Below are 26,347 nucleotides of genomic sequence, written 5' to 3'. Positions count from 1 at the left end.
GTAACCCTCCTTCCTCCAAAACGGAACACTGGCCAAACCACCCATCTCACGCCGAAGCTGGAACGGGAGCAGCCTTCCTCAATTCCCCGACCGAAGCGACGCTATCCACCTTCCCCAGGGCTCGGCCCTTCTCCTCTTCCGCTTCGGCGTCCAAGTCATCTACGTCCTCCAGGTCCTCCCTCTTCAACGCCCGGCACACCCCGTCCTTCGTGCAGATCATCACCTCCGACACGATCCCCCGGACCACAGTCCTTCCCCAGCCCTTCAGCCGTCTCAGCTCGCTTTCTTTGGCCGTCATGGGCGCGATGATCGTCTTCACACCGACCTGTTCCATGACCGTGGCGCCCAGGAGCGTGACGTAGAGGAACGGGTGCTGGATGATTTCGACCGCGAACGCGTCCAAGACCGCGCGGGCGCGGGACATGTAGGTGGCCGCCTCGGACGCGGATTGGGATGGATGTTGAGATTGGATGTACGACGAGAGGTAGAGCAGGTTGGTGCAGATGACGCCGTTCGGGGAGGGCAGCGCGTTGTCGGTCCCGGGCTTGAGCCGGATGATTTGTTCGGTCGGCGACGACTCGCGCGGCCTGGGACACTGGAAGTATCCTCCTGTAGTGCTGGCGATGAAGTGTTCGTCCAAGTAGGATTGAAGCCGAATAGTCCAATCGAGGTACGGCTGAGAAAGGGTCCGGTCGTACAGGGCGAGATTCGCCAGGGCAAGGTATGCGTAGTCATCGACAAAGGCGGTGTTGGTGGTGTCGGCATCATGATCGAGCTGCGAGGTCGGTCGGTCTGCTGCGACCCGCACCAGCTGTCCGGTGGTTTCGTCATACATGTTCTTCCGGATGAATGCTGCAGCCCTTTCAGCGGCATCCTGGCATCTCGTGGCACGGTGCTTGTCGATTGTCGCCAGAGTGTTCGCGGCGCGGGCAAGAGCGGTGATGGCGAGTCCGTTCCACGACGCAATGATCTTGGTGTCCACCTCGGGCTTTTCGCGTTTCGTCTTGCGGTGCTCGCGCAGCATGGCGCGACCGGACTTGACGATCCGCACGATTTCCTCCTCCGGCATGCCGAATTCTTTGGCGAGTATGGACGGCGTGGCTTGGATGTGCAGCACGTTCTGAGTCAGAAACTCGTCGTGCATGTCGTGCTGGGCAGGCACGTTGCCGTCCGGTCTGACGCCAAAATGCCGAGCCAGGATGGCGGCATCCCTCTCTCCGAGGATCGCCTGGAACTCCTTGTAGGTCCACACATAGAAGGCGCCTTCTTTCTTGTCGTCCGACATGGCTCCGTTGCTCATGCTAGACAGGGTGGTCCGTGAGTCTGCGTCCTCGCTCGAGTACCAGCCACCCTCGGGATGGACGATTGGGGACTCGGGGTTCGTAAAGTACTCGACGAGGTTGTAGATCGTGCCGAGGATCTCGGGGTCCCTACCCAAAGCCCAGGCGTCGCAGTAGCAGCCGAGGAGCTGCGCATTGTCGCACATCATCTTCTCAAAGTGCGGGAGATTCCAGTCGGTGGTGACGCTGTACCGGTGGAACCCATAGCCCAATTGATCCCGCAGACCGGACCGTGACATGGCAAGGAGAGTATGGAGAGACATCCTTGCGGCTGTGAGGCATGAATCTCGACCCAGGATGCCAGGAACAGGGCTGAAGAAGCCAAAGCGGGTATGAGTGGAAGGCAGAGCGATGGCTGCCCCTATCCGGAGAAGAAAGGTGAGGTTTGACGGAGTCGGGAACTTGGGCGCCGTAGGACTCGGGCTGAATCCTCCGTGCGTCGAGTCGTAGCGCGAGATGAAGTGGCTCAGGGCGTCATCCAGCAGATCCAGGTCGAGTGGCTCGGGCGGATCGGACGAACTGGGTTCAGCTTCTCTCGCTTGGCTGTCCGAGTGTGAGTAAATGCCCTCGCCCGCGAACGCGAGTAACTGGTCCGTGATTTCCGAAGACGATTGGAGACACCTCTCGCGCTGCGTGGCCCAGACATCTTTCATCTTCTTGAGAATCCCAATGAATGTCACGGGCGCCTCATCGTGAGGAGTGGCCGGCTTGAGATTCGTGGTCGGGCTGGGCCCGGGCCAGTATGTGCCGCCAAAGACAGGTTTGAGATCCGGAGTGAGGAACACGTTTAACGGCCAGCCCCCAGAGCCTGTCGTCGCCGTGACGTAGCTCATATAGATGTCATCTAGATCAGGCCGGGATTCCCGATCCAGCTTGATCGGGATGAAGGAGTTGTTGAGAATTTCGGCCACTTCTGGAGAGCTAAACGACTCCCGTTCCATCACATGGCACCCTTAAAAAACACAAGTCAAATCAAGCCCATCAAGTCCAACTGGATCTCTTACAGTGGCACGCATTGTAGCCAATACTCAGAAATATAAGTCGCTGGTAGCGCTTTGCGAGGGCCAGAGTCTTGGGCGACCATTCTTGCCAAGCTACAGGGTTGTCTTTGTGCGCGCGGAGCTATTCCAAGTCAGCGTCAACCAAGCTTGACAATGCTGACTGAACTCACGTAGACTGATGAGCTATTCTCCAAGGCATTTTGCAACCTCAGTTCAGGCTCGCCGTTCACCATGGGGATGGTTCTGGCGCGACTGGCCAGATTGACTGAGCAGCAGGTGTTGGCGACGACGGGTGTGTTGCGGGAGAGACCAGCTTGGTCCACGGAGGGTACCCCAGTGATGTCTTGTAAGACTCGTTAAAACATGGAAAAAGAAAAGTCTGATGTCAAGAAAGGGCACGTGGGTCGATGCGGACAAGGCTTTGCACAAAGTTTTGCGGTTTGGGTCGGAAATCGCCGGCACGATCAGCGCCGCCCGAGTGTATTTCGCGCCGGTAGAACTAATCGCAATACAGGGCAGAAGACCTTCTCCACGCCGTGAGATGGATAGGCTGATAACGAGATGAGATGAAGGGCCGCCTGAAGAAATTTCTGGTGAGGGGGCAAAAGGGCCGTCGGATCAGTCACGAGAAACGGAAAAAGGCAAAAACCAGGTGGTGAGGTGGCAGGGCAGCCAATCACGGTCGAGTATTTGGCCATATCAGTTCTATCAGTTCTATCAGCGTGCTTAGCTAATCTGGGGTCGGAGGTGGATGGCACGTGCACGTGCACGTGGGGGGGCCGCCGCATCGCCCATAGACTGATGAGGCAAAGGGGCTGCGGGTGATGTACTCGGTACGCGGGGGCAGGTCTTATTGCTCGTCCATGGCCATCTTCTCCAGTGTTTGTTCCTCTTCTGACTCCATCAGTGCGCGGAGTTCTGCTTCTTCCTCCTCCGTCAACATCCCTAGATCCGCATTGGGTTCAGGTTCCTGTTCGAGAAGCCGGGGGTTCTTGGCCTCCTCCACCGCCTTGTTCAGATCCGCTGGAGTCAGACTCCATCTTCGAAGTGTTGCGTCAATGCTGACACTAATGACCAGATCCTGTACCAGAGACAATCCTGTCACCTCTTCGTAGTGCCCGGTGAAAACGTGGTGCAGGGCTCCGGTTGCCCTGTTCCACACACGAACATTCTCGTCTCTGCAGGCTGTTACCACCCAGCCATATTTATCGTGCGTTACAACGTCTCGCACAAAGTCGGGGTGCGTCAGTGTGGTCTCAACCCTCCATCCCTCGTCCCTCAAGAGGTGTTTGGCTGTTTTGTCAGCTGAGGAAGTCCATAGATCTCCGTCTTCGTCGAAGTGCAGCTTGTACACACTCGTTGCATGCGCCATGATAGGGGATGACAACTGCAGTTTCTGCGCAGCGAGGTTTGGTAGTGTGGGGAGAGAAAAGGAAAAGATCTCCTGCTTGGATGTCGAAAACATCACAGTAGGAGCATCAGGTGAGGAAAGAGGGTCTAAGACAAGACATTCGATACCTCGGGCGTTGGGTTTGACGGAGCCAAGTGGTTGTCCATCTAGACTCCAGAAGCGTACGTCTCCGTCAGCTCCACCAGAAATCAAGATGTCTTGTTTGTCGGGAGTTCGGGCAACTAAAAGGCACTTCACAAAGTCTCGGTGAGCAGGAAATGAGCCTTGATCGAACATCGTAGATCCCTGGAATGAATGTCTCCATATGGACTTGTCCCAACATCCGGCAAAGACGATATGGGTGATTGTGGTAGGTCCGGTGTTCGGCTGCACTGTGGAAAAAGCAAGACTCGTTAGGGGTGCCTGGGCGCCTCTGGACGTCGTGGAAACCTCGTTTGTTGATAACCGCAGGCCCGTGACTGAGCCCCCTGCCTCGGCCACAAAGACAACATCTCCACTGGCGTCAAAGTAATAGTTGACACCGACAGCTAGCAGTTTGGTGGGGAACTTGACCGGATCCCCCTGTGTGTTTGCTGCCTTCTGGCGTTTCCGATCATGTTCCGCCAAAGATGCACTGGAAGATGATCAGCGAGACTCGTGAGGGAACGGACACCACGTGGGTGTAGCCACGCACTCGGTCTGAAAGTAGTTGCCAGCCTGGTCCCCTACGCTGAAGCTGGTCATGGTGGTTGATGGCAGATGAAGACAACATTGCCCTGGAATGCGATGCTGGTGACGCCGAAATTGAGCAAAGTGCATATAGCTGGCCAAAGCCCTGCCGTATTCCGCCAAGACGCCAAGATTACGTCTGCGCACAAGCGACCGCGCGGGTACTCGCCGTGTTTTGCTTGTTTGTCACTCTGGCTCTTGACCTTCCGCAGCTCGTCCAGGCAAATTCGTCTTTTCTGCTTCTTCCATCAAACAAAACAACTTCACACATCCGCTGCCGCACCGCCACCGCCCTTCCCTCTCCCTCTACTCTCGGATTTCCTTCCCTCTTTATGTAACATTAGTGTCTTCTTTATTGTGCTCTCTTTGCGTCATCATGGACATGGATCATCTCATCGGTCAGCGTTTCAATCTCATCTCAAAAAGTGAAATTCGGTACGTGAGCCTCATTGTGCTCCCTTCTACCCATCCTAACACGTTTGAACGCGCAGCTATGTCGGTACTCTCCACGAGATAAATCCCGAACAGTCCACCATTGCCTTGGAAAATGTCTTCTCCTTCGGTACCGAGGACCGCAAAGTCGACAAATTCATCCCTCCCTCGCAACAGAAATATGGCTTCATTGTCTTTCGCGGAAGCGACGTCAAGGATATCAAGATTGCTGAAGATGAGCCGTCACAACCGTCGCCGCCTCAGAGCATGCCAAATGACCCTGCCATCCTGGTATGTCGTATGCCCTGCTTCCTTGCCCTGAAACCTGTCTCTATATGATGAGATATCGGATGTAAATTCACAGACCTGTTCTGAAAGCGCAAAGCCATGTGGATGTTTCCGTTGCCTTCCTTCTGATCTTCTTGACTATCTTTTATTGAACTCAACCCCACTACATGATTGCTCGAGTACCACTAACCGGACCCGACACCTAGAATGCATCGCGACCAGGTCTTCCTCCGGGAATCCCGCGCGACGGTCCATTTTCTCCCCCAGATTATCCGCACCCCCCTCCTTTTGGTGGTTACTACCCTCCCAATCAATTCGGCAGAGGTTATGGTCCGCCGCCTCCAGGTGCCTTCGGCCCTGGTCCCGGATTTCCCCCTTACGGGCCCCCGCCTCCTGGGTATTTTGGTCCCCCTGCCGGTCCAGGCTTTCCACCAGGTCCTGGCCCTCATCCATTTCCACAACATCCTCAAGCTCCAATCGGCCCTCCTGGGCTACGTGGCAATATGCCACCACCACAACCTCCTCCGCAATCACAACCTCCTCCTGATTCCGCTGCGCCCATTGCACCACCTCCGTCGAACCTGACATCTGAATTGCCGGGCAGTAACAAAGTCCCAGAATCAGTATCTCCTTCTCTTCCCAAAGAAGCACAGCCCCCTGCATCTCTCTCGTCACAACTGTCCCATGCTCAGGTCGCTGCTAAGCCTGCGCCCATCTCTGCTCCTGCGCCGGCGGCAGCGGCGGCGGCGGCAGCGGTGGTGGCGCCTCCCAAAGGCGTTCCTACTGGGCCGAAGAGCAATCGTGTTGTTCCTGCAGTCCCTCTCACGGTGAACCAGAAATCCTTCACACCTCCCGTTCCCGCAGCGGCGGATGCTTCAGCGACGAATGGTGCTGGTGCAAAGCCTCAGAAGCCTGTACCCTCGCAAGCTGCCATGGATGAGGCAGCACGCCAAGCCAAGGAAGCGGTGGCCGCAGCCATGGCGAAATTGAACCCCCAGGCAGCTGCGGCGCAGACCAAACAGGGCCCTTCCACGGCGGCGGTAGATGCTTTGACGAAGAAGGTGGCAGAAATGTCTACACCAACCACAAGCAACGGGACAGCCCGTGGTGGGAGAGGAGGATTTAGAGGTGGACGAGGTAGCAACTTCCATCGCGGAGGTGGTCAGAAGAAGATGGAAATCCCCAAGTCTGATTTTGACTTTGAATCTGCCAATGCGAAATTCAACAAGGAGGACCTCATTAAAGAGGCGATCGCGTCAGGATCACCTCTTGAAGAGAACCCGACACAGGAAGAAGACGACGGAGAAGCACGGAAACCGACCCCAACCAGAAAAGACAGCCTCCCCAGTGCTGGCCCTGCCTACAACAAGTCTACTTCATTCTTTGACAATATTTCGTCAGAAGCAAAGGACCGAGTAGAAGGCTCTGACGGCCGCGCATATGCCAGACAGGTTCGCAGTGAAGAGTTCAAGAAGAATATCGAGACGTTTGGACAGGGGAATGTGGATGGAGGTTATCGGGGGCGCGGTAGAGGAGGCGCGTATGGCCGTGGAAGACAATACGGCGGGTCATATCGAGGCGGCTATACCAACCGTGGATATGGCGGCTACAATTACCGCGGTGGTCGGGGTCGGGGTGGACAAGGACAGCCACAGGACCAGACGCAGGTTCCGCCTGGTCAAGCTGCTGCACAAAACTAAATCAGGACGGCATTGGGTTTTTCTTTTCCCCTTGACACATGCTACGGAGAAGGGCGGCACATGTTTTCACCACGTCTTGAGTTGTTCAGCATCGCCACGTCTCGTAAGGGAGTTGGGGAGGGTCCGGACTTGGGACGAGCATGGATCCAGACGAGAGCAAAGTGCACTCTTCAGGGCGGGATGGGACGGTATGCATGCTGAAATGAAAAGGCGCGGGCCGTGACCGTGATCATGAGTGAAATGCCGCTGCACATAGGACGTGCAGCATGGATGGCGGCCGGATCAGTTGGTTACCACCAGCAACTGCAGCCATGTATGGGGAGCGAGGTCGAATTTGCTGCGATTGATTGTCTACCTGCCTCCTGGGGAAACAGCCTGATATGGACTGTGCACAAGACCAGTCCAAATCAATACAAAGCTGAAGTGGACTGGAGTGATTTTGGCTCTCCCGTCTAAGACCGTATCCTTGGGCCGCCTTTCCTGCTCGGTCTATTGCACTTTAGCGAACCGTACGGCGGAATTGCAGCTTAGTGAGCCTGTCAGCGAAGCGGTACTTGGGGCGGGGACAAGCCAATTGTATTTGAACCCCTTCGATATAGGGCAGATCTGACATGCTCGGAATCCGGCGGCCGGTAATACCGCTGACTCCCCCCCCGTACGACATTTAAACTGGGAAAGCCTCGTCAGAGATCGTGTGGTGCGTAAATCTGTGAGCTGCGCGTCTGATGCCTTCACAAGCCTCCCTGACTCGGCTACGTCTGCAGACAGATCATCCATCTGTGCGTCAAGCCATGTCGGATCATCATCCTCGATGCCGTCCCCTGCAGCCCTATGCGGAGAAGTTTCTGTTCGTCAACTACGATTCAAGCAGCCCAGGCGCCTCTCACGACCAGTCGCGAGTCCTCTCCCACGTGCGTCAGAACTATCATGTGTGGCGCCGAAGGCAAAGCGTCAGACAGCTTCGAGACCTCGTTGTCGTCCCTGGCACCAACAAGCAGAAGCTCCCGATCCCTAGCTCCAAAAGATGTCCCATGTCCGATGGCAGCAGGAATGTGCGAGGGCGTGTAGTCCCAGTAATGCCCAAAAAAGCCAGCAAAACTCAACGAGGTGGTGGAGTCTCCGAAACCACAGTCGGCACTCGTCTCAGCTCCTCTTCGATCAAACTGCATGGGGGCAATTCGGATCCTTTCAATGCTTATCCGGTCAAAATCAGTCCACGAGTCAATGAGCTTATCGCTTTCTATCGAGACTATCTTCTTCCCGCGCAGTATCACGTTCCTTCCACGGCATGGGTCAGCTCTGCCAATGCGAGGTTAGATTGGTCCATCTGCATCTCTACGCTTCAAGAGCCAGCCTTGGCAAATGCCTTTATTGCTCGTTCTGCGACAGTGGCAGCTGTGCTCAATCCTGATCTGCGGACACTGGCGACACGTTGCCGCCTGCGAAGTATCCAGGAACTACAGGCGAGACTGCGAAACAATGCGAGTCACACCTGCAGTGACGCGAACGTGCTCCAGATCATCATGGTGCAGAAAGCCGAAATTGTCGACAAAAACCTGTCCGCCGCGGCGGCACATGCGAGGATGCTGCAGAGTATGTTTCAGGAACAGCAACGAGCGAACCGGACGGTGAACTTTACGCTTCTTCAATATGCCCTCTGGAGTGATGTTCAGATCTCTTCGATCTTCATGACCCCACTCGCGTTCGACGTGAGCCCTGATGGCTGGATAGTCACCACGATGCAGCCCCTCTGGGAAGCTGCTCTACAGCAGCTTCGAGAAGTTCCACTGTGGACAGACCTTCGCGACGATGCGGAAAATTCACTCGACCCGAGTTTGGAAGGCGAAGAGATAAAGGCATTTTTCATCTCTCGAAGGACCACCCTGAAAACCTGGTTACTTTACGGACTCAATGGTCGACCCGCGCCACCTCTCATAATGCTGTGGCTGGCCACGAGCGCCTGTCTTCAACAGGGCAGGATGATCAAGCACTATATTCGCGCTGTCCAAGAGACTGAACAGAGCACATCATCACCATCGTCGAAAGGAGGAGGAGACTCTGCGGAGAAATTAGAGTTCTGGTATACCCAACAATTTCTGGTTCTTGCAGAATTTCTCTGGACGCACCATTTAAGCTTCAAAGTTGAGGTCTGTGGCGTTGATCTTTTTGATATGGTTCCGACGCAACTGAAGAATCTCCGGTCAGCACTGCAAAATGCTGAAGACTTGGGACGAGGTGCCAAACCCGGCGGTTCTTCAAAATATCGAAATGCCCGTCTCTGGGCCCTGTTCCTCGGCGCGCACGCCGAATGGTTGAAGCGAAACCCCAAGAAGAAAATATCCAAGTCAGCGCCGTCACCAGATAAGTCTCTCCTCAACAGGAATCATAAGGACGAGTCCCCTACATTCCTGAGGGACTGTAAAGACGTCAAATTCAGTACTTCGGAAAGCTATGAGGAAACAGATGATCGATGGTTTGAGAAGCAGCTAGCCCGCCAGCTCCGGGATATGGGATTGTCAATATGGAAGGATGTTTATTCTATCTTACGGGGTTTCAACTATGCCGATATAATTCGACCACTGGGTGAAGAGATTTTCAACAACGCCATGAAGGTGGTCCTACCTCCCCCCGAGGGTGAATCAGGCCTAAGCAAGACAGAAGAGAGTTTGGCAGGGGGGAAATTGTGATGTCTATTGAGCCAATATCCCTAGCCTAGACAACAGCGCACAGGACAGGGGCAGCGGTACCAAAACTACAGCGAGTGAAGCGGCATTGAAGCCCGGGTTGGTGCCCTTGGAACTGGGGCGCGAGTTATTGGGTGTCAAGCGCCAGAACTTAACCGACCATCTTCTCTCCAATCACAACTCCCTTTGACTCTACAGCCTCTTCTGACGACGCACGCTCGCCATCCTGGATCTCTAATATTCCACCTTCGAGCACCCGTGGATGAGGCATCACACCCAACTTCCTTGCCTCCTCCACCGTAAAAGTTGCGAAAAGATCCTCGGCGTCGATCTCCCCAAGGCCTGGCACCGGGAATAGCCGGTTCAAGACATAATGCACGACGAATGCCAGAGCAAATCCCTCGATGTATGCGAGGTAGAAGATCTCCTGTGCGCCCTTGGGCACGTGGATCGATGGATTGACAGCGTTGATGAATCCCGGCAGCGCGGGCGCCATGCCGATGAGCCACGAGACGTAGGCGCGCCAATTGAATCCCCGGTTGTACCAGTAGATGGACGAGCTATTGGGGATGTAAAGGTCAGAAAGTTTGAGCTTGTGATCTCGAATCACCCAGAAGTCGCAGACCATCATGCCCACCATGGGCCCGAGGAAGACCGAATACCCGTCCAGCACGTTGATGAACGTATTAGCGGTGTCCGCCAATTGCCACGGGTTGATTGCAATACCGAGCACGAACGTGATGACCGCGCCTCGGCGGATATTGATCCAACGAGGAAAGAGTGCCGCGAGATCGAAGCCACCCGGCCAGGCATTGTCGACGGTGTTGATGCTAAGTTGAGAAATGAAGAAGCCGAAGCCGGCAAAGAAGGCTCCCGCCCGCGCCTTTGCGGTATAACCGTCCTCCATCCAGCGAATCGCGAGCTCTGCGGGGGACCAGAGCAGTTCACCATAGATCTTTTGAGCTGCAGAGGTCGACAGCGTACCCATGAGGGTCACAAGCGCACCAATGATGACCGTGGAGTAAATCTGACCAGGGATTTGTGCGCCCGGGGTCTTTGCGAACCGGTTGAAGTCACTTTGGTTCGTCAGCGACACGGCAATGGACCCAATGACGGTCGTGATGCCCCGGATAATAGCCCAGGCTCTCTCACTGGTCGTGGTGAGTGTGCTGTTAGCAGTGAGCAGAGGACCGCCGCCATGGGCCGTTGACAGTGCCCAGATCGTGACCGACAACATAGTGACCGCGGTGATAATGTTGGCATACCGGAACAAGATCGCGGTCTTCTCGGGAGGAATCAACAGGCAGGGGAACTGAAAGCAGAGGAAGACGACGAAGCCAACGAACTGCTGAGTCGTCATGTTCGCACTGGCGGGGAAGGTGTTGGGGATGTGCCTGTAGCCGGAAAAGATGCTGTAAAGCATGACACCGACCATCTGGCCACCGATCCAGGCTTGGACGCCGTACCAGACCAGACAAAGCATGATTCTCTGTGCGAGAGCCAGATATGATCCCCTCAGCCCCCAAACCGCACGGTTGCCAACAGAGAACCCGACGTGCCAGAGAGCACCCCACCAGCCGTTCGCAATTGCCACTCCAGCGATGAGAAACTATATGGCAACACGGTCAGCTGAGGAATTCGGGAGACGACGGGATAATACTGACTTTAGCAATGATCGTCACCACCATGGCCTCCCACACACTCAACCCGAGCGAGATCAACGAGCTTGCTGTCTGCCACCCTACTGTGTTGAGTTGGATGACGGCCCAGAATCCCAAGAATCCCCATACTGTCCACGTTCGCCTGTATGGAGGAAGGGGAGCGAGATCACGATTGTTCCATGCCGTGGCCCTCTGGCCGTCCAAGTTCTCGTCCACGGGCACTTCGAGCTTCTCGCTGAGCCGTGCGGCTCGGTGACGAAGAGAACTCATCGTTCTTGGCCCGGTGATGGATTGGGGCAGACGTGACGGGTGTTTCGTCAAGGTTCCGTCACTGGGAAAAGGTTGAGCTCGCGGCTCGAGCAAAACTGCGATCTCGACATGTTTATCAAAGGGTCGAGCCTCTGATCATGACCCGAGAGAGCCTGATTCCGCCCACTCCCCGTGCGTTCGATGTATCTATCGCTGATAAGGGCCCAAGCGAGCCACGTGGTGGCCCAACTTGATATCGCTCATCTCCACGCTGTCGACGGTCACTCTCCGGCAGCTCGATAACATGGTAAACAACGAGTAAAACGTCCCAGTCTAGACCAGAGATGTTCGCCTAAAACAAGAAGCGCCACAGATCGCCTCGCCGACAACCACATCGAGCCTGGCTCACGGGACCACTCTTTGATTTCCTCGACCGTCCATGGCAAGGCGCGATTTGACAGATCAATATCAAGACCATCGGATCTGAGTATGTACGACAGTCCAAACACTTGATTCCAATCTGCCAATCATCGCCATCTCCTGGCCTCTAGACGAATATCTCAATATTCACCCTGCTAGAGGTAAGCATTTACTAGTGTAACGGCAGATGCCGGCTTGTGAGAACGAAGTTCCAAAAAGGAAGGAGAAATAGCGTAGCGAATATAAGAGTCCATACCCTGTCTGGACGTCCATCGGATGAGGAGCGACACGGCAGAGCCGATAAGCAAATAAGGCTGTGCGCGTACCTCCGACTCTGAACTCCGACGTTTCGCAGGAGCATTCGATGGCTTGCTTCCGAAGTGCTGTTCGTTCTTGATATCATATTGGGCCTGGTTCTCCCCTGATAGGCACTTGGAATCTTGAGATTGAGAATCAGCTCATCACTGTTTCTTTTCTGACGGCCCACGCTCCAATTGCATTATCACCATGTCGCAAGTCACGACCACGCAGACCGAAGAAAATAATCCTCTCGTAATCAAGCTCCAAAATGGCCAAACCCTCCACGTCGAATCCAACGAGGCCGTGGATGCCGACGAGATCCCTATCATCGACGTAGCAGGAATCTACAGTGACAACCTGGCGGATCGACAGGCTGTGGCGGACAAGGTTCGGGAAGCTGCTCACCGGATTGGATTCTTCTATGTGGTCAATCATGTGAGATTTCTCCTTTCTACGAGGCTTCGTCTACTGCTAAACAATCTTGTTCTCTTTCAAGGGATTCGATCCCAAACTGGCAGATGGTGTATTTGAGCAAGCCAAGCGCTTCTTTGCGTTGCCGCTGGAGAAGAAATTGGAGGTCGACACGAATCTTGTCCCAAAGGAATATGTGGGATACCATGCGCTTGCGAGCTATAACAGAAACGGGAGGAAACACCATGGTAGGTGACTCTCTGGTTGGAGTTTGAACGTGATATCATGGTCTTTGGGGTCATCACGCAACTGACCATTTTATTCGAGGTGGCCTTTAGATCTTAGTGAAGCCTTCAATCTCGCATACTCTGCCGAGCAAGACCCCGAGAACCCAGAAAACGACCCGGGTTCGTCGATATGGCCCAGCGACCTACCCGGCTTCAAGGAGGCCATGTACGCGTACCACACGCCGATGCTGCAGTTCGCACGCCGGTTGACGCGGATCTTCGCCCTGGCCCTGCACCTGCCGGAGGACTACTTCGACGAGTGGACCAAGCGGCCCGAGGCCGGGCTGCGCATCCTGCACTACCCAGAGCAGGCGGCGTCGGTGGACGACCAGAACGGCATCGGCGCGCACACGGACTTCGAGTGCTTCACCATCGTCAACCAGGACATGTCTGGCGGATTGGAAGTCCTGGGAAAGTCGAAGCGCTGGATCCGCGCGAAGCCCGTGCCCAACTCGTTCGTCGTCAACATCGCCGACTGCTTCATGCGCCAGACCAACGACTACTTCGTGTCGACCGTGCACCGCGTCATCAACAAGAGCGGCCGCGAGCGCTACTCCATCCCCTTCTTCTACGGCCTGGACCGCAAGATGCCCATGCTGCCCATTCCCTCGTGCATCTCGGAGGATAACCCGTCCAAGTACCCTGTCATGACCGCCGGAGAGTATTATCTATGGAGGGCGAAGAAGGCCAAGCAAGGGGATCAGGCTGATGATGATTAGGGGAGACGCAAGGCGTTATATATAAGTTATATATCTATACACCCCCCCTTCGGCACCTTCGTACGTATCCGTGAGTGAAAAAGATGTCCTACTACATATCTTGGTGGTTGCTCTGCGAAACAACCCACGTCCCTCTGATCGAGACTAGTATGATCTGGTGATATCACAACCTTATGAGATCTTAATACATCCATTCCACACAGCGGTCCATATGAAGCGTTCGGCGAAATATCGAACTACGCCGGACGTACTATCCTGGAAACCTCTCTAGCAGTGAGGGTGGGTTTTTTTGAGAAGGTTCTTGTTTGGCGGGGGATGGACATGAGATTACAATTATATTCCATTTTGCTCCAGGGAGTTATCATCTGGATATTTGCATGGCCGTATCACCCACTCATTCGTACGTTCCCCCTCAAAAGGCGAGAGACCGGTATCTGCTCTGCCACTTGGACCTTGTCCTGCCTTATCCTACCCTATCCTGCCCTATCCTATCCCTATCGTACCCTATCGCAGACGAACCTTAATAGTTTTTTATTCGGAGATCCCGAACGCGCGATTTTCATTCCAATTGCCATTCGTTTTCTTCTTCCCCGTCTTCGTATTCCTCCTCCTTCGCCGTCGGCAGTTGCTCGTCCAAGGAGGCCGTTGATTGTTGCGGCTCTCGAGGCTTCTGTTGTTGTTGTTCTTGTTGTTGTCGTCGATCGGGCCGGAGATCCTTCTCCTCAACGACGACTTTCACTTTGATCCCCCATCCGTTCTTCCCATCGATCCAGTTCTTGCGCTTGCCCACCTTCTCGATCACGCGCAGGGCGTGCTGCATGGTGTCCTTAAGAAGGTAGGGGTCTCCCTCGATCTTGGCCACCCAGAGGGTGAGTTCGACGCCGTCCTTGTTCCCGTCCTTGCCCAGCCCGGCTGCCCACCGCGCCGACATCTGCACGCGCGGGTTCGTCTCGTCGATGATGCCCGCCGGGTACACGCGCGCGACCACCATGGCCACGCGGCCGATGTAGCGCGCCCACCACACCTGCTCGGGCGTGAGCAGGTGGCGCAACGACTGCTTGTAGTCGAGCTCGCGCGGCGGCAGCTCGCCCTCGAAACGCTCCTCGAACATCAGCGCCAGCAGGGCGCGGTCGGTGTGCGAGACTCCGTGAGCCGAGGCCAGGATGCCCGTCGAGGTGCTATACAGGGCGGCGCTGGAGGAAGATTCTTTGGACAGGTCTGAGTGTTCGAAGAAGACGTTCGCCAGCGAGCGGATGACTTCGGTCGAGATGGATCGCGGGAACGAGCGCGGCTCGCCGCTCGTGGACGGCGGGATCGCCGACAGGAGCAGGTCGCCCATGGCCAACGCCGAGGGTTTGGCGAACCGCGCCGTGGCCACTTCGAGGGGATGCTGTCGCCGGATGTGGTAGGGCAGTTCTTGGAACAGAACACCCTCCCGGACACCGCCCTGGCAAAACTGCGCTTCCTTGATCCCGAACGGGATCGCCTCCGCCAGCACGTTCACCAAGAACGCCACCGCTGGGACCTGTGCACGTCGGCGGTCGGACACGCGGAAGATCCGATGGGCCGTGCGGGCGACCTCCTTCAGCCTCTCGGTGTCCGTGAAGCTGGCATGGTCCGCCACGAAGCCGTTGATGATGGAGATGGGATAATGGTGGCCGTGCACCTGACTTTGGTAGAGGAGGAGGTAGCCCCAGCCGCGAAAGCCGCCGCCGCACAGGTACAGCTGGAAACCGCCGTACAGCCTGGCCGCGTCGATCAGTTCCTGGGGGATGTCGAGCTCGCGGTAGGCGTTGAGGAAGTTGGTCTTCATCTCCGCCCGGAGCGCGGCGACGGCCTTGTCAGCTTCCTCCTTCGACTTACCTGCTTTGGCGACCTCCAGGGCGCGAGTCAGCGCAGCGGCGCCGTAGGGAAAACTAAAGGAACCCCGAGGACTCAGCTCGACGCGGCCTTCGCGCGAGATCATCCAGCTGATTTGGGTGCTACCGCCGCCCAGGTCCATGACCAAGCCCTTGACGTAGGTGAAGCTGCTGGCGATACCGAACGCGCCGATGCGGCCTTCCTCTTCCTTGGGGAGCATGTGCACAGCAAATCCCGATGCTTCCTGGATGGCCGCCAGGAACTCGGCGGAATTGAGTGCTTCGCGTGTCGCTTCGGTTGCCACTACCCGGATCTGGTCCGCCGGCACGCCCAGGTCGTCGCAGATCACCTTGAACCGCAGCAGCGAAGCGATGACGGCCCGGATCACCGAGGGCGGGATCGGGATTTTCTGGCCTTTTGAGTCGAATTGGGCCTCGTACAGCGAGATGTTGGAGCGGTGGAAGTGCACGGTGGGAAGCGTTCGTGCCGTCGGGGGCGACAGGTCTGAGACGGAGAATCGAATCCCGTTGCTAGAGTATCATTTGAATTAATCTCGGAGTAAGTGGTAAGGGAACCGTTTGGAGGAGGAGGGGGAGAAGAGTAGTATAGAAGTCTCCCATCCAGCAAAATATAGTAAGTCCCATGTGATTGCTACCACCCGTGTGACTTACCTTCCCATATCAACGAGACCGCGAAGATGTGGTCGACGCTCCCTCATTGTGAGGGGCACCCACGATTTGTCGTCCATGCTGCCCAGTTTGTCCATTTTGCCTCTGATGGTTTCTCGATGGCTTCGCTCCTGTACATGCGAACCTACAGGAGGAGCAAGAAAGGACAACAGGGCCAACAAGACCACCACAGAGTGCAGATTCAGGGAATTGGCCGAGCTTTACCTCAGCTCAGCTCTGCAGTAAATACTGACGAGGACGCCCAACATGAAAAAGAAAAACAAAACCCTAAGGAGGAACTCAATTCCATTCGTTTCCTTCGAGCCGTCTGCCTCCGAGTGAGTTGCCCATCTGAGTTGTGAGCTGAGACGCTGCACCAGCCAGCGCACGCCGAGACTACCAAGAAGAGCAGTGAGAAGGTTTGTTCCAGGTATGTCGCACTGTAGTGAGTGGCTGGCGTTCATTGGCGTATAGGCGGAATGTGCGTGATGTAAGGCGCATGACGGCTGCAGCTGCAGCATGCAAGGTGCAAGGTGCAACTAACTCTATTGCTCGCTCGGTGGCCAGTAAAGAGCAGGTCGGAGCTCCGAACGGTATTGTTACAACTCAACTGTGGAGGGGAGAAGTGTTGCTTACCCCGTCAGGGGATGGTGTGGGTGAGTGGATGATCCATCCGAGGGGAGCCGGGCAGGACCAAGTTCCTTTCTGTCTACGAGGTACACGAGCTTATGCCTCGTATCTTCCCCCTTTTCTTAGCCGAAAGTAAAGAAAGCAGAGTTTGGCATGTGCGGACCTGAAGAGGTCTCTCTCTCGCCAAAGCGCACATTACTTATACGACCAGGTCCCAAAAGACTGATTAACTCACTATAGCGCATACATAGGTGGTATACCCATCTCTGGAATAGTCAATCATTCAATCACACAGCTTCGACCGCCTTCGGACGCTGCTGCTGCTGCTGCTGCTGCTCCAGCTTCACAGACTCCCACTCGCGATTGTGCTCCGTCCCTCGACTCAGCTTGTACGACTCCTTGCCCTTATACTGGGCAGTATTCCAGTTGTGGGCACGCTGCTTGACCCATTCATCCGCATTAAGAAGCGGTCCGCCCGACGCCTCTTGCTCCAGCCTCTTCACGTCCTCGTCCGTGGGATACTGGAACAGGTCGCGCAGCTTGACGCTCGAGTTCGGCCGTGAGAAGTACACCACGCTGTGGCGCATGCACTCCCCTTGCGGGCCCGGGGGCACGACGACCCGGTGCACCGCGCTGTACAGCCGGCCCCCCAGCAGCTTGATCAGGCTGTCGCCCAGGTTGATCACGGCACACTCCGGCCGCGGCCGCACGTACTCCCAGTCGCGCTTGTTGGGCGCCAGCACCTGCAGTCCGCCCAGCTGGTTGAACAGCACCGTCACGCTGCCGAAGTCGGTGTGCTCGCCCAGCGTGATGGTCTCGGCCGGTCGCACGGGCGGTGCACAGGTGACTCGTGCCTGGTCGACCGAGGGCCGGTCCAGCTCGTGCAGCGACTCGAGAAGGCCTTCCGGTAGTCCCAGTGACTTGCCCAGCGACGTGGTGATGGTGTAGATGACCCGGTGGCACGACTTCATGAACGTCTGGAGCTCCTCGAACCGGTCCAGGACGACTTGGGGGTGGTGGCCCGACACCGTCTTCGTGGTTGACGGCTGCGGGATCCCTAGCACCTCGTCCTTGGACACGTTGTAAAACTCGCTGTGGTCCTTGGTGCCCTTGTCGTCGACGAACATGGCCCCGGACCGCTTGTAGCCGTAATAGTGGCCCGTCGTGCCCATGTCGTACCGGAGCTTCTCATCCAGCGGCAGCGAGAATACCCGGTCGGCCAGGTCGAACATGAACCGTGAGTCCACGTGGTGGTTCGACAGGTAGAAGAAGCCGTAGTTCTGGCACGAGTGCAGCAGGATTTGGGCCTGTTCGGGATCGCCTTGAGACAGGAGATCAAAGTCCACCGTCGCAATGTCGGCCACCGGCACGTCTGATGCGAATGGGGGGAGAGTGTTGTTGTTGTTGTCTTTGGCCGACATTTCGTTCGACTAGATTGTGTCAGTGTCGTAAAGAATACAGATGCTTCACTCGTATCGACAGTCTCTCATCGTCAGCTTGTCTAGATTCTCTCCGAGAAGCGGATTGCCGATGTCGACCCTCTCGCTTATATCCATCTGAGCATCATTTCGTCTCCGCGTGGGCTCCTCGGGGGCCATTCGTCATCGTCCATCCTCATCCAACGCGGGGAGACTCCGGAGTAACGTGGTGGCTCGGCCGTGGCTCGGGAAGTTGTTTTCGAATTGGAGACGGCGAACCAAGAGTGACGATCACGATCCGGGGCGATCATGAGCGAGTGAGGGGTTGGACAGTTGGCTCTAGGGATGCGCGGAAAACTGACTAGCATTTGCATCCCCGGGTGTGGAATGCGGGCGAACCGAGCCAATATAGATACAGGAGGAGGACGTGGTAGTTCCTTAGTCTGAGAATGCCAAAAGTGTCTCTCTGTGTATATTATATCTACAGCGTTGTTCTAGAGTCTCTATATTTGGATGGAAAGACACTATGTGTTGAATATGTTGAGAGTTTCCACTCGCTGTGCCAGCATCTTGCCAAACAAAGGACAAGCAGCTCTATGGTATCGCCCCGGTATTATCTCAACACGCTGCCGCTCGGCATGCCCTCAAGCCTCACGTCTGGACACGCTCTACTTGGACGTGACTGCTGTCCTTCTCAGACTCTACGTCCGAGGAATTGCGTGCCACCTTGACATCGACTCTCTCTCCCGCCGGCTTGGGCGAGTCGGCGAAAAGGGCACCGATCTCCTCGAGGGACATCATCTTGGTCTGGGATTTCCGGCGCCGTCAGTCTCATTGAAGCATCAGCTCTGTGGAAAAGGGAGGCTCACCTCTGGAAACTTCCACCATATCACCACGATAACCGCCGACGTCACGCCAATGCATACCAGGTAGTATTTCCAGCCGATGTCCGCAAATCCCGTGGGCGCGCCCTGCAACAGGGCCAGAGCCGTGAGGAACAGGCCCGAAATGGACAGCGACAGGCCCTTGGCCCTCACGGGTGTGGGGAATATCTCGGACGCATAGATGTACGACGTCGCATCGATGGTGCTGGCGAAGAGGGCGACGTGCAGGAACAGGAAGAAGATGGCCGCACTGGCCGCACCACGACTGCCGTGCTCTTGGAACTGGGACAGCGTGATGACTTCGCCGACCAGGGCGAGCACGCACCCGGACATGCCGATGACTATCAACTGTTAAGAAGATACGCATGAGTGGGTGACGGGGACTTGACGTACTCAACATCTTGACACGGCCGACTTTATCCACGAAGAGGGCGTTGATGCCGTTGCCGAACGGAGACACCGAAATCCAGCCAGCTTGGATGATGAGCTGCTGAACGGTGCCGAAGCCGAGATTCTTGTACAGCATCGGCCCATAATCTAGCCACGCGCCCGTTAGCTCCAGAGAGAACAAGAAGTCTCTGGTCAAAAGGGATTCGGACTTACTGTTAATGATCTGCGTCCCCGTCGCCTGTGCGCCAACCATCATGATGAAGCCGATGCCCACTCTCTTGCGATACCCGGGCAACCGGAACAGATCCAGCGTTGACAGTTGTTCCTTCTTCTCCTCCATGATCTGAGAGTGGAGCACCGTGAAGTCGGCACGGATGGCGTCTTCGTCGTTCAGGAAGCTGTCCGACGTCTCGGCACGCACTCTCTTGAACGACGCATACGCCTCGTCGAAGCGGTCGTGGTCAAGAACTATTTCCAGTGTCGGTGTGAGCCAAAATATTCTCCGCACAGCAAGAGCAAATGAGACGTACGCCAACGGGGTGACTCTGGCAGGAACAGGACTCCCATGGCCAGCAATGCCGGCCAGACCGCTTGCACTGCGAGAGGGATGCGCCACTGGGCTCCGGCCGCTTGCACAAAGTAGAAACCCACGCCGATCCAGCTGGCGGAGGTGTATCCGACACAGATCATGATGCCGTGGACGCCCACCAGTAAGCCACGGATCTTGGGCGGGGCGACCTCGCTTTGGTAGAGAGGGACAAGAGTGACGAGGGCACCTATAATACGTGAGTATCCTTGAATAGAAGAATATTGCCATGTCACACTCACCAATGCCGAGTCCAGTTATCAGGCGAGCCACAATGTACATGGCGATATGCACGCTACCGGCCTGCAAAGCTCCTCCGATGGTCGTAACAATACTCGCGAAGAACAAAGCCTTTCGACGACCCAGCCAGTCAGCAGACTTCATGCAGGACAACGTCCCGAAGAGCCCTCCGGTCTGGAAGAGGCCATTGGTAGCTCCAATGAGGCCGCTGGCGTTTGGTCGCGTATCGAGGTCGAAGTAGGAGATGAAGGAGGGCTGTCCGAGTGTGGTGCCGATGATGCTGGCACAGTAGCCATAGGTCACGCTGCCGAGGGCGACAAAGACCACGATCTGGGATATGGCATATTAGCACCTGATGCTGCAAAGGATCTGTGACTATGCGTGCTTACCAGCAGCCGGAGCATCGAGGCAGAGAGCGCCATCTTCGCAAGGAGCAGGGGAAAAGAAGAACACTCCACAACCTGTTTCTGTGCGCGAAGTCCTTGTGGCGAAGTGATGATATGACAATCAACCCCCAGTAGGAGAGATTTCTTATCATTCAGTTACATTATATAGGGAGGCAGGTGGGTATGGGAGCCACTCTCACTACACCACTCTCGAGCATTATCTCACCCATACGACAAATTCTGCATTTGCATCCATCCATCCATCCATCCACCCTTGAAACCCCACGACCCATCATCCATCCGTCGTCCCAAAGCAGCACTACTTTTGATGCGTGGGGACTTTGACCTATATAGATAGGTAGATAGATAGGATAGATCCCCTTTTTTCTGGAGCATGGCTTGAGCCTCATGATTTCCATTGGCTGCAAGGAGGGAAAGCTTAGCCCTGACCCTTTCACGTGTGGATGTACCTCGCCCCGGTATTGGAATGGTTGGTTTGCCCTGGGATCAATCCAGGCTCGGCAGACAGACCTTTCGAGAGAAGCCAGTCGGATGTTGCTGCTCGAAAACGTAGGGTGTGTGTCGTACCTACAGGTTCCGAGATGAAGAAGAACCCTGTTGGTAACGCGGAGGAAGTGGGAATTCTGAGTGGACTTTCCTGGGTCTCCCTCTCTCTCGAGGCCTCTTTCCAGGATCCCAGAATATGCACTTACTGCGCAGCCTGGCCGGCCACAAGGTTCGTATGGGATGTACGTACCCCTGCACCAGCCTCCACCTCTTTCTCCCACAACATGGTGGGGATATTTCTGGAGAGATCTGGGGCTTTTGCCACAAATACACACACGCAATCTGGAGTGCATTGCCTCCGGCTTTGGGAGAGTGGTGCTACGGGGCGTAGATAAAAAGACACTCCCGTTCAAAGTGTCGCGTATACAATCCACACGCAAAAGCAAAAACCCCCGCCGGAGATCTGGACCAACCTAGACCTTTGTATCCGTCCACACGGACTCATTGTTTTCTAGTCAGGCAATGATCATCACATGTGCCATTTGGCGCGGGAAGTAATAGAACTGACGAAGGTGGTATGATTGATTTGACCCCAGTGGCCACTTGACCACAGCTTGATTGTGTACGGACAGTCTCCAAGTTGAGACGGCGAAATTGGTGTTCACTATGTATGGACGGAATTGTCTTTTTGACTGTTTCCACAACCAAGGTCCACAGCTAGCTAGCTACTTCCCAAAAAACAAGTCATTGGATTGCTTTTCTTGCTTTCTGTTCATGATTTACCCCAATTCTCACAACAGCCAGCGTCAACTGGGCGCCGAGCAATGGGCCCAAGCTCTGGAAACGGCACGACACGACACCACAGATGATAAGGCCACAGGCGCTGGCTCCACGCTCTCACGTTACCTCACCTCACCTCGCTCCATAGACCTCACAGAGGCTTCAAGGCGTGGAGCATCTTGGGCTTGGGCGGCTGGGCCAGCGCGCCCGAGTTGGTAAAGTCCACAAACTCCTGGGCGGCGATGTGCTCTTCGAACGCCTTTCTGCCGGTGTACCGCTCGAAGACATGAAAGTGGTTGGGGTTTTCGTCGTCGCGCGCGATGGCGTATTCCAGCACGCCCGGCTCTGACTTGGTCAGCCGCACCAGTGCTCGCAGGTAGCGCTCCAGGTCGTCGGCGCGACCTTCTTTTGCGTAGAGCTGGGGCATGGTGTTAGTGTTATTATGTTGATAGCCGTGTACCGAATACTTTGTATGTAGATCGAGGAGCTAGGAAGACACCGTTTAAGGGGAGAGAAAATACTCACGTCTGCGTACAGCTCGAATTCGCCCTCGGGAATGGGAGGGAACACGGGAGTAGTCATGTTTTCTTTCTTGAAATCTGATATGCTTCGATGGTGTGCTGTGGTGGTATTGGTGCGTTGGTACTTCCAAGCTTGTCGACAATGCTGAGCTCGTGACAAAGTCGCCGGGTATGTATTGTGTGACCCTTTTATGTGCCAACGAACATGTGTGTTGGTTGTTGTTCCGATAGTTGTAGTCGTAGTTGTTGTACTCCGCAATGCAGCGTCGTGGCGGGGCGAATTATGGGGAAAATGCCTGCAACCGAGGGATGGATGGATGGATGGAATCTCCACAGCGTCGTCCCTGCGGAGTTTTTGGATGCTATACCACGGGCACGCATCATCACGGCTATACCGAGTAACTTGAGTTTATACGGATGTCCGTTTTTTCTTGGGGCTGGGGGTTGTGGTAATAGTGGTGTCGAACATTAGGCTGGGTTGGACTGGACTTGACAGGAAATGTCCTGGCTTCCTGTTTGATTGACTTGTTCTCGTATCCTATGATCTTCCTAGACTGGCTCTATTTGTAGTATTACCTGCTGCTGACGCCACGGACGAACGTAACCACATAATCATCAATAAATCAAGACCATGTCATCTCCCGGTGCCTCCTCGCTCGCACAGCGGGCAAAGGCCAATTGGGTCGTAACCGCCGTTGGGGGACTCGGGGTTCTGCTCATTGCCCTCTTCCTTGCCAGTCCAACGATACTCCTGGACCGCTATGGCGGCCGTGTGCAAAGCAGGGATCCCAAGACCCGATATCTGAGCCATGGGGGTCTCAACAATGAGCATTGCTGGACAGATCCTTGTGTGTTTCTGAGCCTTCCTCCTCCCCCTCCCTTCAGGGTCCTGTCATAGGGATGCTGGCGATACTAACACTGTCAAAGCCGGCCAGACCTGTGAAGACGTCAAGATCCACCACGAGACCAACACGGCCTTTCTTGGTGAGCTGACAGTTTGTGCTCCACGACTATGGTATCAGACTGACTCCTGTCTGTGTACAGCTTGCGGGGACCCCGTCGGTCGGTCTCAATTCTACCCACCGATCAACAACCACTGGACGTCCAAGCGAAAGGACTTTCGCGAATATTTCTTGAAGTATGATATCAAGGTAAGGCTGTAACGAAGCGACAGGTTTGTACGGGTTTGCTCACCACAGTACCAAACAGGGAAACAAGACCACCAGGATGGAAGTCAAGGGCTGGGACGGGGACTTGATCCTCCACGGAATCGATATCTGGAGGTTTAAGGATGACCCTACCAAGGTAAGGAGGCATTGCGCCACCATGCTCACGTATGTCTAACAGCTGCTTTGCAAGATCCACATATTTGCCGTGAACCACGGACGCAAGGGCGAATCAATCACCGTCTTCTCGCACAAGCTGGGCACCAATGTGCTCGAGTTCGTCAAGGATATCAGCCATCCGGAGCTGAAGACGCCCAATGCCGTAACCCCTTCCGGCCCGCTGTAAGCTCCCCGACTCAGATATCTACTGCCCTGTCTGTCGGTGCTGAATATGTTATAACCAGTTCATTCTTCGCCACCAACGACCACTACTACTATAACGGCATCTTGCGAACCTTTGAAGACAAATACGCGCCGTTCCACTGGGCCTCGTGGGTGATTCACTGCGACGGCTCCGGCTCGAAGACGACGTGCCGGAAAGTCTCGGACGATCTCCAATATGCGAACGGGATCCTTCTGACCGAAGACGGCAAGACGCTGCTGGTCAATGACCTCTACGAGGGCACGACGATCGTGTACGAAGTTGATCCGGTGACGAAGGATCTGGTACTAGAGAGGAAAGTGGTAAGTCAACGAACCCGAAATCGAAAACTGGGGAAACTCCTCGTCGACTAACGACTCGGACAGAGACTGGGAGGCACGCCGGATAACCTGGCCGAAATCCCCACCAACGGAGACATTGTCGTTCCAGGTAAGTCACTAGCCAGTGTTGTAGAGATACAGAACTCTCAAATACGAGGAGTTTACCCCAACTCGAAGGCCTTCCCCCCTTGCGCCCGACGTGCAAGCTACTCTGTTAATACTCGATTCACAGTCTTCCCCAACCTGGTCACCCTGTTCAAGCGCGGCTTCGGACCCGGTGGCCTGGACTACGGCACGCTGTGCGAGTCCGCAGTGGTCCGGCTGGACAAATCCAAGGGCTATGCCCCGGAGCTGCTGTTCTGGGACGACGGTACGCAGTTGAGTGTCTTGACCGGAGCCGCGGTAGATCCATACAACAAGCGCCTCATCGCGGGAGGAATGTTTTCCAAGGCATTCCTCGTCTGTGATATTAGCAACGACAAGACAGGGGTGGTCTTTGGTTGATTACGAGCACTCAATATATGAATATACTGTGCGAGTGTGATCCATGCAATCATGCGTGGAAATGGGTATCTAGGCAGACACACTCTGAGCGATCCTTAGATGACAATACTGAGACCGACTATACATGTTTTGAAAACACAGTTCGCAACCCAGATTTTTGTCGGGGCTCCTTTAATTTTCTTTGGAATTGTGTGATTAGAAATGGCGGACTAAGCAAGATCTGGACTTTCGTTCGTCCCGCGATCTGCGTAGCCTCGTTCCAATAGGCTCCTGATACTAAGCTCAACCAGTTCCAGCGTACTTGAGCCTTGAGAAACCTGGCCTACTTTCATTTCAAAGAGGATCAAACAATCAGGAATCCACTAGCACATTAAATATCAGCCTCAGGACATGGTGTGTTTGCAGACCAATACGTACCCGTCAACGGGGATATCTTGTCCCGTGATGTAACTCGCCATAGGCGAAGACAGGAAGACGATAGTATCCGCAATCTATAAGCTGTCAGTTTGAACTTGGCCCGTCTCCCAGGGTGTCTGAGAGAATGGGTTCTTCATTCCACAACTTCCGACTCACCTCTCGTGCTTCCCCCAGGCGTCCCATAGGACAAACTTTCAGATACTCGTCCATTCCCACCGAAGAGCCCGCACCTGGCATTCGGAGCATCGGCGTGTCCGTGTATCCCGGGCAGACAGCGTTGACGCGGATGCCGCTTTTGGCGTAGTTGGCACCATCCTAAGAAGGACTTTGTTAGACGATATACAAGAGGGCAGTGGTCGAAAATATGGCGCATTTACACTTCTCGTGATCCCCAGGACGGCATGTTTCGCCGCGCAGTAAGATGTCGTATTCTTCCCGCAGGTGTGGCCGTAGATGGACGAGAGATTGACAATGGAACCTCTTGCACCTCTGAGATCATAGTCTACATGTTAGCCGTACATCCAGACACATGTTTGTATCTCGACACGGTATATGAAGCGACAGAATAGAATGGGAGAATGAGTACCTCTGATCAGGTTGTTGGGCTTCCATCAGCTTCAACTGCTCCCGCTGACACATCCACACGCCAAACAAATTGACGTCGACGCCAAACTTGAATTCGGCGTAGCTCGACTGCGCACTGGCGATCATGTGGCCGGGCGTGCCTGCATTGTTGACGGCGTAGTCGATGCGTCCGAACCGCTGAACCGCCGCCTGGTGGGCCGAGATGATGGACTCCTCGCTCGTGACGTCCAGTTTTATCGTCTCGATCTCGACCTTGGGGTACTGCGCCAGGATCTCCGCTTTGCTCTGCTGCAGCCCGCCCTCGTTGATGTCGGTCAACACCAGGCCCTTGGCCCCGTAGTGCGCGAACTGTTTGCCGGTGGCTCTGCCGATTCCTAGGACAGGGGGTTACTTCATTAGCTTCGAGTATGACAGGCACCGATTGAAAGAGGCTGTCTTACCTGAGCCGGCTCCCGTTATGAAAGCGATACCGCCATCGAGTAATGAAGCCAT

The 26,347-nt window shown here is 55.3% G+C and overlaps 12 protein-coding genes across 12 annotated transcripts; 4 read left to right on the top strand and 8 right to left on the bottom strand.

Moving 5' to 3' along the window:
- Positions 1–46: 46 nt before the first annotated feature.
- AYL99_08421 (hypothetical protein) lies at positions 47–2,574 on the bottom strand (the record flags this gene model as incomplete). Its single annotated transcript, XM_018839929.1, has 3 exons — positions 47–2,292; positions 2,345–2,462; positions 2,512–2,574. 3 exons carry the CDS (start codon positions 2,572–2,574, stop codon positions 47–49), a joined length of 2,427 nt encoding a protein of 808 aa, XP_018691050.1.
- Positions 2,575–3,191: 617 nt separating this feature from the next.
- AYL99_08420 (hypothetical protein) lies at positions 3,192–4,475 on the bottom strand (the record flags this gene model as incomplete). The annotated part of the gene is made up of 2 exons (XM_018839928.1): positions 3,192–4,365; positions 4,426–4,475. 2 exons carry the CDS (start codon positions 4,473–4,475, stop codon positions 3,192–3,194), a joined length of 1,224 nt encoding a protein of 407 aa, XP_018691049.1.
- A 361-nt stretch (positions 4,476–4,836) lies between these two features.
- AYL99_08419 (hypothetical protein) lies at positions 4,837–6,880 on the top strand (the record flags this gene model as incomplete). The annotated part of the gene is made up of 3 exons (XM_018839927.1): positions 4,837–4,895; positions 4,952–5,183; positions 5,387–6,880. 3 exons carry the CDS (start codon positions 4,837–4,839, stop codon positions 6,878–6,880), a joined length of 1,785 nt encoding a protein of 594 aa, XP_018691048.1.
- Positions 6,881–7,671: 791 nt separating this feature from the next.
- Positions 7,672–9,567, top strand: AYL99_08418 (hypothetical protein; the record flags this gene model as incomplete). The annotated part of the gene is made up of 1 exon (XM_018839926.1): positions 7,672–9,567. One exon carries the CDS (start codon positions 7,672–7,674, stop codon positions 9,565–9,567), a length of 1,896 nt encoding a protein of 631 aa, XP_018691047.1.
- A 148-nt stretch (positions 9,568–9,715) lies between these two features.
- AYL99_08417 (hypothetical protein) lies at positions 9,716–11,495 on the bottom strand (the record flags this gene model as incomplete). The annotated part of the gene is made up of 2 exons (XM_018839925.1): positions 9,716–11,173; positions 11,229–11,495. The coding sequence occupies 2 exons, from the start codon at positions 11,493–11,495 to the stop codon at positions 9,716–9,718; spliced, it is 1,725 nt and encodes a 574-aa protein (XP_018691046.1).
- Positions 11,496–12,401: 906 nt separating this feature from the next.
- AYL99_08416 (hypothetical protein) lies at positions 12,402–13,611 on the top strand (the record flags this gene model as incomplete). Its single annotated transcript, XM_018839924.1, has 3 exons — positions 12,402–12,629; positions 12,691–12,853; positions 12,944–13,611. 3 exons carry the CDS (start codon positions 12,402–12,404, stop codon positions 13,609–13,611), a joined length of 1,059 nt encoding a protein of 352 aa, XP_018691045.1.
- Positions 13,612–14,170: 559 nt separating this feature from the next.
- AYL99_08415 (hypothetical protein) lies at positions 14,171–16,237 on the bottom strand (the record flags this gene model as incomplete). The annotated part of the gene is made up of 2 exons (XM_018839923.1): positions 14,171–16,001; positions 16,143–16,237. 2 exons carry the CDS (start codon positions 16,235–16,237, stop codon positions 14,171–14,173), a joined length of 1,926 nt encoding a protein of 641 aa, XP_018691044.1.
- Positions 16,238–17,056: 819 nt separating this feature from the next.
- AYL99_08414 (hypothetical protein) lies at positions 17,057–18,190 on the bottom strand (the record flags this gene model as incomplete). The annotated part of the gene is made up of 1 exon (XM_018839922.1): positions 17,057–18,190. One exon carries the CDS (start codon positions 18,188–18,190, stop codon positions 17,057–17,059), a length of 1,134 nt encoding a protein of 377 aa, XP_018691043.1.
- Positions 18,191–18,838: 648 nt separating this feature from the next.
- AYL99_08413 (hypothetical protein) lies at positions 18,839–20,709 on the bottom strand (the record flags this gene model as incomplete). The annotated part of the gene is made up of 7 exons (XM_018839921.1): positions 18,839–18,994; positions 19,057–19,412; positions 19,465–19,608; positions 19,675–19,929; positions 19,992–20,237; positions 20,290–20,617; positions 20,677–20,709. 7 exons carry the CDS (start codon positions 20,707–20,709, stop codon positions 18,839–18,841), a joined length of 1,518 nt encoding a protein of 505 aa, XP_018691042.1.
- Positions 20,710–22,111: 1,402 nt separating this feature from the next.
- Positions 22,112–22,542, bottom strand: AYL99_08412 (hypothetical protein; the record flags this gene model as incomplete). Its single annotated transcript, XM_018839920.1, has 2 exons — positions 22,112–22,378; positions 22,486–22,542. 2 exons carry the CDS (start codon positions 22,540–22,542, stop codon positions 22,112–22,114), a joined length of 324 nt encoding a protein of 107 aa, XP_018691041.1.
- A 570-nt stretch (positions 22,543–23,112) lies between these two features.
- Positions 23,113–24,853, top strand: AYL99_08411 (hypothetical protein; the record flags this gene model as incomplete). Its single annotated transcript, XM_018839919.1, has 8 exons — positions 23,113–23,329; positions 23,409–23,465; positions 23,526–23,632; positions 23,691–23,786; positions 23,841–23,989; positions 24,052–24,331; positions 24,395–24,458; positions 24,582–24,853. The coding sequence occupies 8 exons, from the start codon at positions 23,113–23,115 to the stop codon at positions 24,851–24,853; spliced, it is 1,242 nt and encodes a 413-aa protein (XP_018691040.1).
- Positions 24,854–25,196: 343 nt separating this feature from the next.
- Positions 25,197–26,347, bottom strand: AYL99_08410 (hypothetical protein; the record flags this gene model as incomplete). The annotated part of the gene is made up of 6 exons (XM_018839918.1): positions 25,197–25,215; positions 25,271–25,344; positions 25,427–25,585; positions 25,648–25,759; positions 25,857–26,229; positions 26,296–26,347. The coding sequence occupies 6 exons, from the start codon at positions 26,345–26,347 to the stop codon at positions 25,197–25,199; spliced, it is 789 nt and encodes a 262-aa protein (XP_018691039.1).

Source organism: Fonsecaea erecta (assembly GCF_001651985.1).
Source record: "Fonsecaea erecta strain CBS 125763 chromosome Unknown Scaff7, whole genome shotgun sequence".
Taxonomy (NCBI): Eukaryota; Fungi; Ascomycota; class Eurotiomycetes; order Chaetothyriales; family Herpotrichiellaceae; genus Fonsecaea; species Fonsecaea erecta.
The sequence above is the reverse complement of the archived record's forward strand: the minus strand, read 5'-3'. Positions and strand labels throughout refer to the sequence as shown.